This window comes from Leucopleurus acutus (assembly GCF_964270905.1).
Source record: "Leucopleurus acutus genome assembly, chromosome: 10".
NCBI lineage: Eukaryota > Metazoa > Chordata > Mammalia > Artiodactyla > Delphinidae > Leucopleurus > Leucopleurus acutus.
The window spans coordinates 30,968,466-30,985,800 of record NC_139153.1 but is presented as its reverse complement, the minus strand read 5'-3'; the positions used below and the strand labels follow the sequence as shown (position 1 = coordinate 30,985,800).

At 38.4% G+C, this 17,335-nt stretch overlaps 1 protein-coding gene across 2 annotated transcripts in view; it reads right to left on the bottom strand.

Annotated features, from left to right (window-relative positions):
* CFAP20DC (CFAP20 domain containing) overlaps positions 1-15,547 on the bottom strand; it is a 256,375-nt gene extending 240,828 nt beyond the window's left edge. For both annotated transcript variants that reach the window (XM_082848662.1, XM_082848661.1), the window contains exons 1-4: positions 15,246-15,547; positions 12,756-12,845; positions 10,183-10,276; positions 2,792-2,864 (exon numbers count right to left, since the gene is read on the bottom strand). In XM_082848662.1, the coding sequence (XP_082704788.1) occupies positions 2,792-2,864; positions 10,183-10,276; positions 12,756-12,845; positions 15,246-15,266 (278 nt within the window). In that variant the 5' untranslated portion in view covers positions 15,267-15,547. The remainder of the gene's footprint in view (positions 1-2,791; positions 2,865-10,182; positions 10,277-12,755; positions 12,846-15,245) is intronic.
* Positions 15,548-17,335: the final 1,788 nt, after the last annotated feature.

Genomic DNA, 17,335 nt, shown 5'->3' with positions numbered 1-17,335 from the left:
AGAAAGAGAAATTAAGGAAACAATCCCATTTACCACTGCATCAAAAATAGTAAAATACAGTAAATCCCCTACATATGCACCTTCAAGCTGCAAACTTTCAAAGATGCAAATGTGTATCTGGTTCCAGCAAGGAACCAGAAACTGTGCCACCAATGTCAGGTGTAAATGAAATTGCAGCTTGCCCTCCATCTCCTATTGCTGATGATCCTTCAGCTCTACCATCTCCCACCTCTTCTCCCTCCTCCAGTCAGTAATTCTTGCCTGTTCACCTGATGCCAGCCCCTCTAATGCCAGCTGTTATACTGTACTACTGTATTTTTCAAGGTACTGTACTATAAGATTAACAATGTTTTCTTTATTGTTTGTGTTTGTTTTTTATGTGTTATTTGTGTGAAAAGTATTATAAACCTATTACAATACAGTACTATATAGATGATTGTGTTAGTTGGGCACCTAGACTAACTTCGTTGGACTTATGAACAAATTGGACTTACGAAAGCACTCTTGGAACGGAACTTGTTCATATGTAGGGGACTTACTGTACCTAGGAATAAACCTACCTAAGGAGACAAAAGACCTGTACTGTGAAAACTATAAAACACGGATGAAAGAAATCGAAGATGACACAAACAGATGGAATGATACACCCTGTTCCGGGATTGGAAGAATCAATACTGTCAAAATGACTACACTACCCAAGGCAACCTACAGATTCAATGCAATCCCTATCAAATTACCAATGGCATTTTTCACAGAAGAACAAAAATTTTTAAGTTTGTATGGAAAGACAAAAGATCACAAATAGCTAAAGCAATCCTGAGGGAAAGAAATGGAGCTGGAGGAAACAGGCTCCCTGACTTCAGACTATACTACAAAGCTACAATCATAAAAACAGTATGGTACTGGCACAAAAACAGACATATAGATCAATGCAACAGGATAGAAAGCCCAGAAATAAATCCACTCACTTATGGTCAATTAATCTATGACAAAGGAGGCAAGAATACACATTGGAGAAAAGACAGTCTCTTCAATAAGTGGTGCTGGGAAAACTGGACAGCTACATGTAAAAGAATGAAATTAGAACACTCCCTAACACCATACACAAAAATAAACTCAAAATGGATTAAAGACCTAAATGTAAGGCCAGATATTATAAAACTCTTAGAGGAAAACATAGGCAGAACACTCTTTGATATAAATTGCATCAATATCTTTTTGGATCCACCTCCTAGAGTAATGAAACTAAAAACAAAAATAAAGAAATGGGGCCTAATTAAACTTAAAAGCTTCTGAACAGCAAAGGAAACCATAAACAAAACAAAAAGACAACCCACAAAATGGGAGAAAATTTTTGCAAACAAAGTGACCAACAAGAAATTAATCTCCAAAATATATAAACAGCTCATGCAGCTCGATATCAAAAAAACAAACAACCTAATCAAAAAATGGGCAGAAGATCTAAATAGACATTTCTCCAAAGAAGACATACATGGCCAAAAAAGCACAAAAAAGATGCTCAACCTCACTAATTATCAGAGAAATGCAAATCAAAACTATAACGACATATCACCTCACACCTGTCAGAATGGCCATCATCAAAAATCTACAAACAATAAATGCTGGAGAGGGTGTGGAGAAAAGGGAACCTTCCTACACTGTTGGTTGAAATGTAAACTGGTACCACCACTATGGAGGACAGTATGGAGGTTCCTTAACAAACTAAAAAAATAAAACTACCATATGATCTAGCAATCCTACTCCTGGGCATATATCCACAGAAAACCATGATTTGAAAGGATACATATACCCCAATGTTCACTGCAGCACTATTTATAATAGGCAAGCCATGGAAACAACCTAAATGTCCATCAACAGATGAATGGATAAAGAAGATGTGGTGCATATACACAATGGAATATAGCCACAAAAAAGAATGAAATAATGCCATTTGTAGCAACATGGATGGACCTAGAGACTGTCATACTAAGTGAAGTAAGTCAGACAGAAAGACAAATATCATATGGTATCACTCATATGTGGAGCCTAATTTAAAAAATGATACAAATAAACTTATTTGCAAAACAGAAACAGACTCACTGATTTCAAAAACAAATTTATGGTTACCAAAGGGGAAATGTGGGAGGGAGGGATAAATTAGGAGCTTGGGATTAACATACACACACACTACTATATCTAAATACATAACCAACAAGGACCTACTGTATAGCACAGGGAACTCTATTCAATATTGTAATAACGTACATGGGTAAAGATTCTGAAAAAGAATGAATATATGTATATGTATAACTGAATCACTTTGCTGTACACCTGAAACTAACAAAACACTGTAAATCAACTATACTTCAGTAAAATTTTAAAAATAAAAAATAAATAACATTAAAATGAGGTATTTCAATTAATTTGAAACCAAACACAGTTTCCAATAGCAGACAGTACAAAAGATAATATCACCCCTCATTTGAACTATAAAATCTCAAACTTTTGGATTATTTATTTCTTCAAATTACAGGCTCTTTATTGTCAAATTCAGAATCCTTTGATATTTTCTTAAAACAGATGAAATTTGCTTTCTTCCCTTAGGGAAATGCCAGACTACAGTATATCTGAGAAATACCATTAAATTAGTTTAATTACTTCATGTTGACTTGATAAGTCACTGCTCTTTAATGCAAAAACTGCCACTTGTAATTAATGACTCTTCGTACTGCTTCAATTGATCAAATGTCTAATACACATAAAACATTGAAAGAAATTCTGTATATCTTACAGCAATTCAGTAGCGAAGTCTTGTCCCAGTGGTATGTAAATCTGAAGTACAAGAAACCTCTGGATCAGTCCAACTAAAACGAGAGGGGGAAAATATACATTTATATGTCCAAACCATTTATATGTATATATAAACAAAACAATCACATGTCATCAACAAGCTGAAGCTTTTATCATTTCAGTAATACAAAGAACTGCAACAGCACTACCCCTGAGTTACAACCTCATTATAAAAGCAAAAAAAATGATGAACTCAAATCAAACTCTAACAACAAATGCTGTCTTTTAAAGTCGCATCTGTAGGCTTCATGAAATTTTAATGAAAATTTACAAAATAATAATTTTTTATTTACTATTTTTACTAGGTTGCAAGAAAGTGCACACATTCAATAGACACATATAAAATTGAACTACGGACTCTCATTAAGGCGGTTATAAAAGCATGTGGCAATTATTTTAACCGTACTTAACTGTACTTAACAACTGAACGAAAAACAACAGATCAAAAAAACAGTTCTAATTATGACAACTGCAGCTGAAGGTTTGATGAGCTATATCTAGTTCATATGGTTTTAAATGTGTCTAAAATGAGATGGATGAACATATTTTCAGTTATAATACCTTTTGCTAATTTAATACATTTTTGATTAAGTTAATGCTCACAAATTAAGACCTGATAGTTTTTATTCCCCATCACCAGCTTCACCTGGATTAAAAAAATATTTGGAGAAAGACCTATGGTACTTTTGATAACTGAAGTCTACAACTGCTTCAAAAATCAACTGATTTCACATTACCTCTTCAGACCCATTCACTTAATTCCCTTCCTCTTAGCTTTTGAACTTTTGCTTGATCTCGCAATTATGATGCTCTTAATAAACGTTTTAGTATCACTTCCTCCTAAAACATGACTTCTAGGAACTTTTTTCCCAATGTGAGACACTGGGTAGGAAATGGAAATGTCGATATATCTGTGAACGTCTCCTACAAATCTAACAGTACAGGCCACTATGTGGAGAAAGGCCTCAAGGAAGGCAACTGGTCTAACATGCACGTTATTTTCTGTTTATTCCAACTTAGTAGACTTAACAAATTTAAGTCTTTTAAAGTAACAGTACATGTTTGGGTAGTCTATATATAAAGATCTTCTGGTTTAGAATTCCTATGGTAAAATGTTTTACAACATTCCTGAACAACTTAAACAGTTCCTATATTTTACCCCAAATCTAGTTTCGAAACAAAACCATATTTGACCGAATGTGCTTAACATTTTAAAAATCAAACATACAAAGGTAACTTTTACTTAAAATACTAAGCTTATAAACGGCTGCAAAGAGCCAACAGCAGAGTAAGCAACATAATGGAAATAGGGGTAACAGCCTCTGAACTTAGAAAATTCTCTAGGAATCAGATTCTACCATATTTATGGGAAAAGCCAACAAGACAAACAGAGTTCTGGATTACAAAACCAAAATGAGATACCAAAATGAGGCCAACTTAAATAAACCACCGTTAATCAATCTATCTCTCTCTTGCATCTTCCATTGATTGGACCTACAGTATTTTTCCATTGCACAAAGGCCCCCATAAATAGAGCTGAAAGAGCACTGGGATAAATGAAGTCACTCTTTACAAAAGGTCCCTAATTTATGTCACAAATCTCACTGAATCAGCACTGTTCTCTTCAAACACAAAGAGCTACACATATAGGGCATTTTTGTATGAACACTTTTAGATATGAAAGATGTTTGCCCCCCAAAAGAGAGCTTTGTAACTCAACTCTCCCACGTATAGAAGCCCTGGTTTCCAAAAGGCTTCACTTCTAAGATTAAAATAAGTACAATACCATATGGTGATCAACTGACAAAGAAAAAAGTACATTAATAACATTTGACATACACTGATCCTGTGTGTCAGAAATGCTAAATAAACTCTACAGTAACATTTTTTTCCCAGTGGCCTAGTAAATATAAACTGACTCCTCATGTCTACATGATATTTAAAATTTGAATTTAAAATCTACATTTAAAATGCTGAATGTGAAACTATTGTTAGTCAAAAACGCCCATCAAGTACATAAAATTCATAAAAATTCACTCTTTTTACTGAAATATCCAGGTTTCTGCAGTTTTATAATCTCTTCTCTTCCTGAGACAAAAACTACCTCTATGTTTTAAGGGGTCAGATCCTTTCTTCTTTCGAATATTTTAAGACACATTTATCTGGTAAAACACCATTAGTTTTTTTTTTTTTTTTTTTTGCGGTACTCGGGCCTCTCACCGTTGTGGCCTCTCCCGTTGTGGAGCACAGGCTCCGGACGCGCAGGCTCAGTGGCCATGGCTCACGGGCAAAGCCGCTCCGCGGCATGTGGGATCTTCCCAGACCAGGGCACGAACCCGTGTCCCCTTCCTCGGCAGGCGGACTCTCAACCACTGCGCCACCAGGGAAGCCCCCCATTAGATTTTTAAACAGTGGTTTTTACAGTTGTTTCATTACAGCAAATGACAGTTGTATATATATACCTCAATATACATTTTGCAAGTGTTACACTGTCCAAAGAGTTGGGAGGAGACCACAGTACAGTAATCCTTTATAAGTGACCTGATAAATCATGACTGAAGATATTTCCTGGTTCTATCACAGCCCTAGCACAAACAGCACACTAAAGTGCACCTTTCCCACTGCAACACAGAGAACAATTATCCCTTCATCATGTGTTATTCCATATACCTTGGGCAAATCAGAAAACCTGTTTGGGACTTTTTATTCTTCATGTGTAAAACTGAGTTGATAATTTAGGTTTACCCCTCACAGAATCATTTGTGTAGATTAAATTAGATCTATCATTTAATAAAGATTCACTGAACATATACTATATGCAAGACTCAGTGTTGAAGCTTTTGTAGTGAATAAGACAGGCATGGTCTTATTCTAGTACCCCCTTAGAACTTATATACTAGTTCCATGAAGGAGAAGGTCAGGGTGCTATGAAAGCATATAATCCTGGGTCCTTGAGAGGAAGAGGACGATGAGTGAAGGTTTTCTTGAAGAAGTAACATTGGAACTCAGCTGGGAAGAATAGCAGGGATTGACTGGGCAAGGAAGATAGGGGTAGAGGAGAGGAATAAATACTGCAGGGAGAGGGAATACTCCATCATGTGATGGAAGAGGCTATAGTAGATTGCATGAACTTAAAGGCCTAAAGGACTGGTAGGAGAGACAGAAGGGGAAAAGTAGCAGGGGATAAGTCTGGCAAATAGCCAGGAACTCAATTACGTGGGGCCTTGAAAGGCATGTGAAGGATACAGGTCATCCTAAAATCAATGGGAAGCCACTCATCCATTCACTCATTTACTCAACAAAGATTTAGTGAATGTCTACTATGTGCCAGGCACTGTTCTAGGTGAACAAAATAGACTAAATTTCTGTGCTGGTAGGCCTTAGTTTCTGGTGATGATGAAAAAACAATAAAAGAACATAAACAGATGTTAAATGGTGATAATTACTATAGGAAAAGGGAGAGCAGGGTAAAGGGGATTAAGAATGGGAAAAGGATACAAAGCACAGGTTGTAATTTAAGTATAGATCAGGATGGGTCCTCACTGAGAAGGTGACATTTTATTTGGTAAAGGCCTGAAGAAGGGGAGAGAGTGAGCCATGTAGCTATTTGGGGAACAAAAGCCCTAGGTAGAGGGTGCGGCTTGTGCACCAGAGCTAAGGTGCTAAGGTACCAGGCTATGGTTGAAAGGAGCAAGGAGACCTGTATAGTTTGAGCAGAGTGAAAAAGGAAATAGTAATAGCAGGTAGAGTTCAAGTTAAGTAAAGAGAGTTAAGAGGGCAGCAGATACCACAGGGTCCTAAAGATTTTGGGGTTTTACCCTGAGAGAGATGGAGTATTTTCAGCAGAATCACTCTGGCTGATAAGTTGACAACAGACTGTAGGGAGGCAAGTCAGAAACAGGGAGACTAATTAGAAGACTACTGCAATAATCCAAGCATGAGATAATGGTGGCTTGGACCAGGGTGGTAGCAGGGAGGTGGCAAGAAGTAGTCAGACTCTAAATCTAATTTAAAGATAGAGCCAATAAGATTTTCTAGATGAAAAAAAGGAAAAGTCAAGCTGATTTAAGAGTTTTTGGTCTGAGCAACTGAAAGACAAATTGCTAACAACTGAGATGGGGCAGTCTGCAGGAGGAGGAAGAAAAATTTCTAGGGTAAAGCTGTCCAAGTATAAATGTCAACTAAGCAACTGAATATACAAATCTGGAGTTTGGGACACAAGTCAGAGATGGAAATGTAAGCTAGTATACAACAGAGATGATATTTAAAGCCATGAGGCTAGAGCCCAAAACCAAAGGAGTAAATGTAGTTCAAGGTCAAGAAGGTCAAGGACTGAGTCCAGAGGCATTGCAGCATTAAGTTGTGTTGGGGAGAAGAGGAAGAACCATGAAAGAAGACTAAGAATAAAGACCAGCAAAGTAGGAGAAAAAAAACTATGAGTATGGGCATCCTGGAAGATGAGTGAAGAAAGTACTATATCAAGGAGGAGTGTGTCACCTTTGTCAATGCTGCTGTTAAGTTAAGCAAGATGAGGACTGAAAACTGGCCATTGGATTCAGGAACAGAGAGAGTACTAGTGACTGTGACAAGAGCAGTATCAGTAGAATAGTGAAGTCAAAGTCACTGAAAGGTTTTAGAAAGAGGAGGTCATAATGAGTTTATTTAAAGAAAAAAAGACCAAAAGTTGGGGCAGGGGGAGGCTGAGAGGAACCTCATAAAGATGACCTCATCCACCAGAACAGCTGAAACTTAGATCAACACAGGGCCTCAGGGATGCTGATCCCGACAGACACACCATTTGATTCAGATGCCACAGGCAGAGAAAACAATGGTTTCAAACATGAGCCTCAAACAGAAAGTCCCCGGACAGACCATCCAAATGATAGATGTTTACATGTAACAGAGCTTCTTCTCATTATGGGCAACTCTATATAACATGTTCCAGCATTAATAGCAACATGGATTTATTTATTTAACTGGCTAATGATTTACAAGTCTCATTATCAAGGCCAAATGGTTACCAGGAGAAATTATAACCTAAATTGTTATAGTTTCTTAGTATGGCGAGTTTAACAAAATTACTAAACACCAACTATATATGACACACTAAGTTAGGGGTACACAGTAGATGATGCAAGAGTCCTGCCCTGGAGAAGTACACAATCTGATAATCAATATCACACCTTCCTTTATTTGATCAGATGCTGAGTTTAAAAAAAAACTTTGACATATTTAGAGATGCTCAAGTACAATTCAGAAATATTGCTATTTAAAGTGAAAAGTTAAAAATACTGAATTTCACTATTAGACTTTCTTCACAGGTACTTAATATAGTAGGAAACACATACAAGGTACCTGATGTCAAGTTGGCATAAATAAAGTGGATGTTTACTCTTAAAATAGGAATACATAATGGTAACTGAACTTAATTTAGAAATGTTAACAGAAAGCCAATTCTCTATTCAAGGCATGCCATTAAATTTAAATTTAACCATAACAATGTCACATAGAAGGTCATTTTATACAAGTGAAAATAACTATAAATTCCCATTATCAAAAATTCCAAATAATCTTAAAAACATTGGTGCAGGACAGACTACATAAACTGTTTCATTTGTTACAGGGCTGCACATGCTACTGAAAAGCCAGATTAATTTTTAATTACAGGGCATTGTGCAAGAAATACATTAAAAGATTCTTCCCTTTCTTCCAATTAAAACTATCATCTTTCCATTTTTAAAAAGCAATTATAACACATTAAATTTGTTTTATTTCTAAAAAGAAACTTAGATAAAAGTGGGAAAGGGGAGCTTGTCTTTAATCACTGAGCATTTGGTAGAGGAGAAATCTTTCTCAGAGCCAACTGAGAAATGTTACTAGAAGTGATTTGATTTTGTCAATAACATCATCATATGCATAGATGTTGACGGCATCATATGGAAGGAGAAGCCAACAGTAAGAAAAAACAAAAGAACACTGGTTTAGAATAAAGTTATGTTCCTGTAAATCAAATGTATCTATTTTACAAAGTCAATATTCTTAAAAAAAGATGGACCATGTTTCCTGTTAAAGAATAACCTCCAGTTTCAGACATGTTTCCATGGCTCATCTTAGTTCACTTTATTTATCAGTACAAATTTATGCAGAAATGACAAAAATCTTTGCTATTAAAAAATGCAAACTATGAGGAAATCATGATTTTAAAATGGTAGTAAATTTAAAAAAATTATTTTAACAATGATTACCCCTTCTCTTTGAGGTTCTGTTTCTTATTTTATTTAGAAAGATACCACTTTAAAATAAATCATCGTCCATCTATAATTTCTATGGTTTGGTTTATGTCTTAGAAATCTAAAATATGCATGTAGTAGCTTGAAATAGTAGATAAAACACACAGCCTATAAAAGTTTAGAAAACCGAATTAAAATGAGAAAATCAGATACCAAGAATAGGTCTTTTCATAGTCCCTGGTACACAATAGGTATTCAATAAATGTTCTTAATGAATGAAGAAGTAAAGAATGAATGTAAAAAAACAGCTGGTTACCTACATTTGCTAAGTCACAATAGTTAAATATTGGATACAGTTAATGAAAATATGATTAAGCATTTTGATAAATTGTATTTCTTAAATCACATCAGTGTACACAAAGCCTAATTTGGTAGCAGAGCCTTGAATTTTAACCCCAGTGTGGCCAAAAACTGGGCTTCTGATCATAAATTTAGGTGATCTCTCAGGGTTCCTTCTGCTTTAAACCTTTGATCCTCATTTCCAAAGTGGATAAGAATTGAAGTCTATTTTTTGGGTTTTTGTTAAATCACATATTCATATCTTTACTCATTAGATACTAATATTTCTAAAGGTATATAAGTTGATATCTTACTAAATAATGCCTTATATAGTATTTTACATAAATTTTTTTCTCACAAATTGATTTACGATAATTTAGGAACTCATGGTCTCTTGATGAGGAACCAACCTCAGTGTGTTCATCTGTAAAAGAGCTATTGTGAGGACTGAAAAAATTAAAAAATATGAAATGCTTAGAAAGTCATTGGCACACAGTAAGTGCTTAATAAATATCATTACTAGTCTAATTAATTGAATAATCTTCTAAATCTTCTTTAACATATAAGTAAATTTCTAATAAACAATGAAGCAGAATCTCTTTTCAAAAGCCTGGCATAAAGTTACTCTCTAAATTAAAAAAAATCTTATTACTTTACATCGACAGATGCCAGTAAAAGTCAAACTAATAGGCCTGTTTATGAGACTTAAAAGTGTAACGTTAAGCATCAAATGTTAAGCTTCAATATTAAAAGTCTTACTTACGGATTTGCTTATTCTCCTTTGGTAACTGAATTTTATTTGTTTGGCTGCTGCCTTCCAGGACAAACACAAAACTTTTAACTTCTTTATCAAATTCCTACAGAACAAAAATGAAAACAGTGGTAACTGCATATTTTATTTGACTTCTATTATAAAACTGGAGAAGCAAGCCCACAGAAAAAGCCCTACACTGAAATGACTTAAAATAAGCTCAGGCCTTGATGATACTCTTACACTGAGACTTGCTGGGAACTGGAATATAGAAGCCACCCTTAGCCACTTGGCAAATTCTCCACTATATCAAGACACTCTTCCTCTAGATGATAAAAAGTTCTCCAACTTCAGGGATTCCCAAGTTACTAATTTAAAGTTTCCAGAGTTTAGTTACCCTTTCCCTCCTTTAACCTATGTGTTTCTGTCTAATAGCATAGGCTGAACATCACTTTCTGTTAACAGTACAATAAGCCATCTAATCTATGTTGTATCCAGTTTGGAAGTTCCTTGGTTTCAAGCCATGGCTCATATAGAATTAATCAGTGCCTTATTTTACTAGTCCTCTAACTTGAAGTTCTATACATCATTTACTTAAAATCACTACAAATTAAAGTGTTACAACTAAGGTTACCTAAAAAATGAACAGAAACAAAACAAGCTTGGAAATGAAAAACTTACACATGAGAGTCTAATTTCCATCAGTCAGAGTGCTAATGTAAATGGTTATTTTTTTATCTTGGATCAAATTTCCAATCTTTAAGTATAAAGACTCCTTTTTCACAATAAAATATTTCATAGATCCTCCCACTCTTCCTTTTTGTATATGTTGAGAAATACATCGTAACTAATGGCTGCTAAGAATTAACATTTAAATAAAATTGTATCATATCCATCACAATAGCATCTCTTATGTCTTCCAAATGAACATACACATCAAGTGTATTATTTCATCTACACACAAGCTGGGCATATACTAAAATCTTTCAACAGCTTACCAAAATCTTGAGCATGGCCACAAATCCTTGTGTAGTCTAGCCCCTGCCCAGTTTTTCAAACCTCATCTCCTGCCTCGCACTCTCCTTCACTCTGAATCCTAGCCTCTGTAGCCTTCTAGCAGTTTCTTAAAAATTCTAAGCTCCTCCAAAGCAAGGACTTTGTACCTGCTTTTCTCATTGTCTGAAATGTGCTTCCCTCTACCAGCTCCACCTGGTGCCTAGTTAGTTCTCAGAGATCAAGTATCATTTCCTCAGGGAAGCCTTACCTAATCTCTCTGCTCTGTAACCTCACAGCCACATTTAACTTTTATTCATAGCAAGAGCTATAAAACTTTGATCAAGTCACTTAACCTTACTATGCCTATAATATAGGCATAAGGATACCTTGTGAGATACAAGGTTATTGTATGGATTATGTAACATGTAATGTGCTGAATCCTATGGCTGGCAAATAGTAAGCACTCAATTAAGAGTAGTTTAAAAAAACTATCCATAGAACAAAGTCCCTAGAAAGGTGTTTTTCTCTCAACTGTACAAGAGAAGAGAAAAGGAAAGAACAGGGAAGGATACAGATTTTAGATCTGGTAGCAGCAAGATGAGGTAGTTTCTACCTGCTGACATCAGTTTTCCCTGTGAAATGGGGGGTGAGGTCTTCTGGTGAGTGAGTGAGGAGGGTCTGTCCTGGGTGTGGGATGGGGATGGGGGTAAGAAGTTAGTGGCTGGAAACCTGAAGATAATGGAGAAAGAACCATTTTAGAGAACAAGAGAACAGGAGAACTTCCGGGGCTGTTGACACTGAATTTATAGCATTATCAATCTGAGAGACTATAGATATTTTTCCAAAGGTATTGAGAAGCCCAGATGCAGGCACAGAAAAGAGAGAATCAGGGATTCAGAAATGGTTGGCGTTTGCTAGGCAGGCATGATGAAAGGACAAGGAACAGGGGCATTCGAGGTCTTGACTGGGAAGTGACTGAAATAATGGACCATGGATTCTGGGCTGGAGAGAAAAGAGTGAAGACAGAATGAGTGAGTAAGTAGGTTAACTAAGTAAATAAATCTAAACACAGGGAGAAAAGTAGAATGGTCAATGGCCTAAGAGTCTCAATTAGGTTGAAGAACAAACACAGTGGGAGTAACTAGGCAAGCAACATTAAGAATCGAAGACTGGACTCAGAGAGGGATGTCTCAAGTTCTCAGTAACTTCAGAGGCCCTGCAATTTTTGATGATAAGGTACAAGGTGTGACAGTGGGAAAGGCTGCTGAAGTAGAGTGGAAGACGTCATCAGAGATGAAGAAATCAAGAAGCTGAGAAGCCCAGGGTTTGGAGATTTTTCCTCACAGAAACTGAAGTCACCTAAAACAGCGGCAGGACTTGCCATATAGAGATGGGTTATGAGCTGTGTGCCAAGGTCTTCAATGGCCAAGGAGGGGTGTCTGTGAGGGCTGAAGCCAATGATATCATGGAAGGGTTTTGAAGTGAATGAACAGAAAAACCGGTTCTGAAATCTTACCAAGCCCTTCTTGTTATAATCTTTACTCTCATTTCTTTCCAGGATTTAGGTGGCTCTAATTTCTAACACTTACTTTCCAAATCACAGATGGACTGCCAAGGATCTTCCATTTTGCTCCAGGATTTTTTCCCTGAGCAGTAAAGATTTCAACAAATGCACCTCCCTAGGGAAAAAAAAATATTAAAAATTAAAGTGAAAGACAATGCTAAGGAGGAAACACTATCCACCACATAGTCTATACCCATTGTTCCAGGCATCTGTAAGTTAAGTAGATTTGAGAGGAAACATTATCCCTCTTATCACTCCTACTTTATATCTTGATTGTATCTAAGCAACAACTGTTCTGATTCAGGTCACCTTGGATTAATGGTTTAAGAAATGTTTTTAAAAGCATGATAAACGTTAAATAAACTCCATGCCACACAAACCTTACAGTCTCTCAGTGTAAGGTTCAGTTACTTCACATGTATAGTTCATGCTTACAAAATATTCTATTCAACACACACTAATGGGTTTAAACTCAACTCTCAAGCCAGGCTAATAAAATCTGATAGTTATCTCTGGCTACAAGCTTTTCAGTTACACTAACCTGAGCTCCAATACCAGGTTTGCCATTTATTAACTACCTGACTTTGGAGTTCCTTAACCTCTTGATTTTCTATCTGTAAAATGGGTTGTTAGATTACATAGGATAGTAAACATAAACCATCACACTCAATAAAGTGTGCTGCACAAAGCAAGGGCTCATTAGTACCAGCAATGATTATTCAAAAAAAGGGCAAACTGGATAGTTTAGTACTGGGTCAATAAAAGAAGCCTGGACTTGGAGAGGGAGTGATTCTTATTTTGATGATTCCTATAAGATCTTTTTATATATTTAATACAAATTAATTTGGTGATCTATAAAATATGTACCAAAAAAATAGGGAATCATTTCCATAGACATGCTAAGTGTTCCCTATTGTAAACCTGGGAACATGGAGGTACATGCTCAGGTAAAAACACTAAACACATTACTGAGTGTCCATATGCTTTAATTATAAGAGAGGAATTAAAGATGATTGTCTCTAAGGAAGAGTTTATTGCAAGAAAATGAAAACCTGAAATGAGAGTAAATATGGTTTTCTTTTATGGCCTGTTAAATTATAAGCAGCACATGAGCAAATCTGTGTGACTTTCATAAAGAATTTCCTGCTTTTAATTTTTCCAAATAATATAAAGATATTTTTGCTTCTGAGTTTTAACAAGTAATCACTTGAAGTTAAGACATTTACCGTCTTCTGTAGACAGTACTATGTGCAAACTGTGTGTGGAATTGAATTACTATAGCTTCTGGGGTCAGGTCATATTTCACTATGAATTTTAAATGTGAGGAAGCTTTTACTTTTTTTTTTTTAAAGAGAAAAATCCTTATACCTGGTGAGATAGAAAAATACCTCCCCCGCCCCCATTTCTGCTATCACCTGTTTCCCACAGTAGACACCTGCTTTTTTATAACAATATATTTTACCTATATTAAGCAAGAGAAACTCTCTAAAACTGTTCCAACAGATTTAATGACATCAAACGGAATAGAAGAAAGAGAACTGCAGAATACCCTGAGGGCACTCATAAGAAGGCAGGTAGTATGTGATGAAAAGGTAGGAGCAACGAAGAGGGGACCAGTGGAGGACTGCTCCGGCACAGGGACGAAATTGTTCGTAACAGCATTACTAGGATAGCAGCCAGACTGTAAATGGAGAGTGTAACCTCAGATAGAGGTAGGAGGGGAGGGGAGGAGACTAGGGTCAAGGAAGATCAGGGAGGTGTCCAGTGAAGTGAGGAAAGCAGGAGCGCTTTGGAGACCCTCTAGGATACTCAAGGTGACTGAGGAAGACCCAGAAGCAGTTTCCCTCAGTGTGGTATTTAGACCACCTGCATCAGAATCAAATGGAGAAAGGTGCTATAAAGGTAATTTAACTAGCCCCATCAACAGAGATTCTGATTCACTCTATTTGACGTGAGGCTCAGGAAATCCGTATTTTTACAAGTACTTGTACTTTTACAAGTACTCCAAAGAATCTTAATGTACCACAGCCTTTGAGAACCACTGACCCGCCCCCAATTTGGGGGGAAAAGAAAACAGCACACGGCCAAAGTGTTTATTTTCTTTCTTGGCTTAACCCCTCCATGCATTCACTCATTCACCCTCTGCTAAATAGCTTCTGTGCCTAAATACCAGTGTGCCTCAGTACTGTTAAAACTCAAGGTTTATGGGTCCTGCGCTTAAGGTTCTGATTCCGGAGATCTGGTTGGGGTTTAAGGCTGCATTTCAGACAGAAACACAGGGAATCCCTACACCTTGAGAAGCACGGAGCTGGAGAGGGAACGTCAAATCATATGCCCACACGGCAGTTGCTTTCTTTTCTTTCTCTTTTTGGGTCAAGACCACTTATCCATTAGTTCCTTCTTACCCCGAGAAAGACAGTATTACTTGGGGGGGGGGGGTTCCTCTTCACCCGGACGTGAGCTATCTCACCGAACAGTACAAAGCTAGACCGGTTGGAGAGCCGTTTCCGGTTACCTGGTACTCATTTTTGAACATTCCCGCCGGGGGCCCGGGGCTTGAGGGGCACCGGAATTCAGGGCTTCCAGAGAGTAGCGTGACCCTGACGGCTGGAAATCGGCGGGCGGGAAGCCAGGGCCCGACGGGCGGGGAAGGGCTTCGTGGTCGGCCCCAACTCGGCCAGGTTCTTCTCCGCCCTTTGTCAGCTCCACCTCGGGCCCCCGACCCGAACCATCGCGGCCCCGCCTCCGGGACGCCGGAGTCTGGGAGGGGACAGCTGCCTGGGCGGGCTCCGGGCGGCCCCAGGGGACTGAGCGTGTGCGTAACCTACGTGACAGAGAGCCCAGACGCTGACCCTCCGACAACCGCCCGCCTGCTCACCGGAGAAAGGCTGGCGCGTTCTCGCCGCCGCCCAACCCCGCCCCCGAATCCGCTCGGAAGAGGGCCGAGCGGGGCGTACGTTCCGACCGCGCCGATTGGCTCCCACGAGGCGCCTGCGCGTGGCGCTGGCCGAGCTTCACGCCGACGGACACGTGAGACTACGCAGTGACGTAGGCGTTGCCCAGGCAACTGACCGTCTTTCGCGCAAAGGGTGGGACGGCGAACCTGTGACCAGCGCCCGCACTAAGTCGTGACCCGTGTCTGCAAAAAAGCCTAAACTTAACCTGGCTTAAGAGCTACCACAGGTGCTGGATTCTTCTAGAAAATCTGTCACGTCGGCTTGGTCTCTCTTCGTTGTAAACACTGATAACTGGTAGGTTGCTGAAGGAAATGGAGTCGTGGAATCATGGAACCTTTCGCTCAAGGTTCCCAAACTTGGCTTCGTTGAGGCACTGATAGGGTCCGCCATCCCCTTTCACTGTTTCAGAAGGCCCAAGGAAGGTCACTGCACGCTTCAAAAAGCCAAGGTTTTTGCCCAAAGTAGTAACTACATACGTTATTGAGCCAGGCGCTCTCTTAAGTTTAACTGGTTCTGTGTCTGAACCACTCTTACAATGTAGGTATTATCGTCCATTTTTGGTTAAGAAACTGTGGCTCCGAAAGGTAAAATATTTTGCCTAAGCTCGCATGGCCAGTAAGTGATGGAGCTGGTTCGGAGCTCGTACCTAACTCAAAGCTGACTTAGGTCAGTGGCTCAGGGTTAATCAGTAGTCAGGTACCACTCCTGGAGCCCCTGCTATAGGCCAAGTGGTTCACAACCCTGTGAAGTAAGGGTTAGTCTCCTTTCAGTTGAGATCACTGAGGTTCTGAGTTGATTAGGAATTTACTCAAGGATGCAGTGTTGATTTTTAGTTGTGGCACCATGGATCATGTACAGGATGAGAAAATGAATGTTTTCTGGACCTGCTTCTTGTCAAGGCTAAGAAGGAAATACAAGGAACAAATTTACTTGAATACACTAATACTGGATGTGTACAAGACAGAGGTGGGGCTGTCACATAGCTGTAAATTGCAGTACAATATCTAGAATTCAGACTTGGTTTCTAGAGCTCAAACCTAGTTCAACAACAGTTTTTGGCAGGACTCTGCTGGGGGCTTTGGGAATTATGGTCAGTAGACATGGTGTCTATCTTGTTATCTAATGGGGGACATTTATCCATCCATTCATTTAAGAGATAACTCTTAGGAATGCAGTATACTCCAGACACTATACTAAGAGCTAGGTGTATAGGGAAGGCCCCCCCCCCCCATCTTCGTGTAGCTTGCATATTCATGGGGCAAGGCACAGTAAAGAAGTGAACAAACAAGTAATTACAACTTGTGATAAATGCCATGGATCCAATGGTAGGAATTAACATTGGAGGGTATATTAGTTTCCCGTGGCTGCTGTAACAAATTGTCACAAGGTGGGTGGCTTAAAACCACACAGATTTATTCTCTCACAGTTCTGGAGGCTGGAAATCCAAAATCAAGGTGTCAGCACGGTAGCACCCCCTTTGGAGGGTTTGTAGGAGAATCTGACCTTTGCCTCTTCCATCTCTGGTGGCTATTGGTGTCCCTTGACTTGTGGCTGCATCTCTTCAATCTCTGCCTCCATAGTTACAGTGCCTCTTCCTCTTCTGTGTGTGTCTTTTCCTCTGTGTGTCTCTTAAAAGGACAGTTGTGAT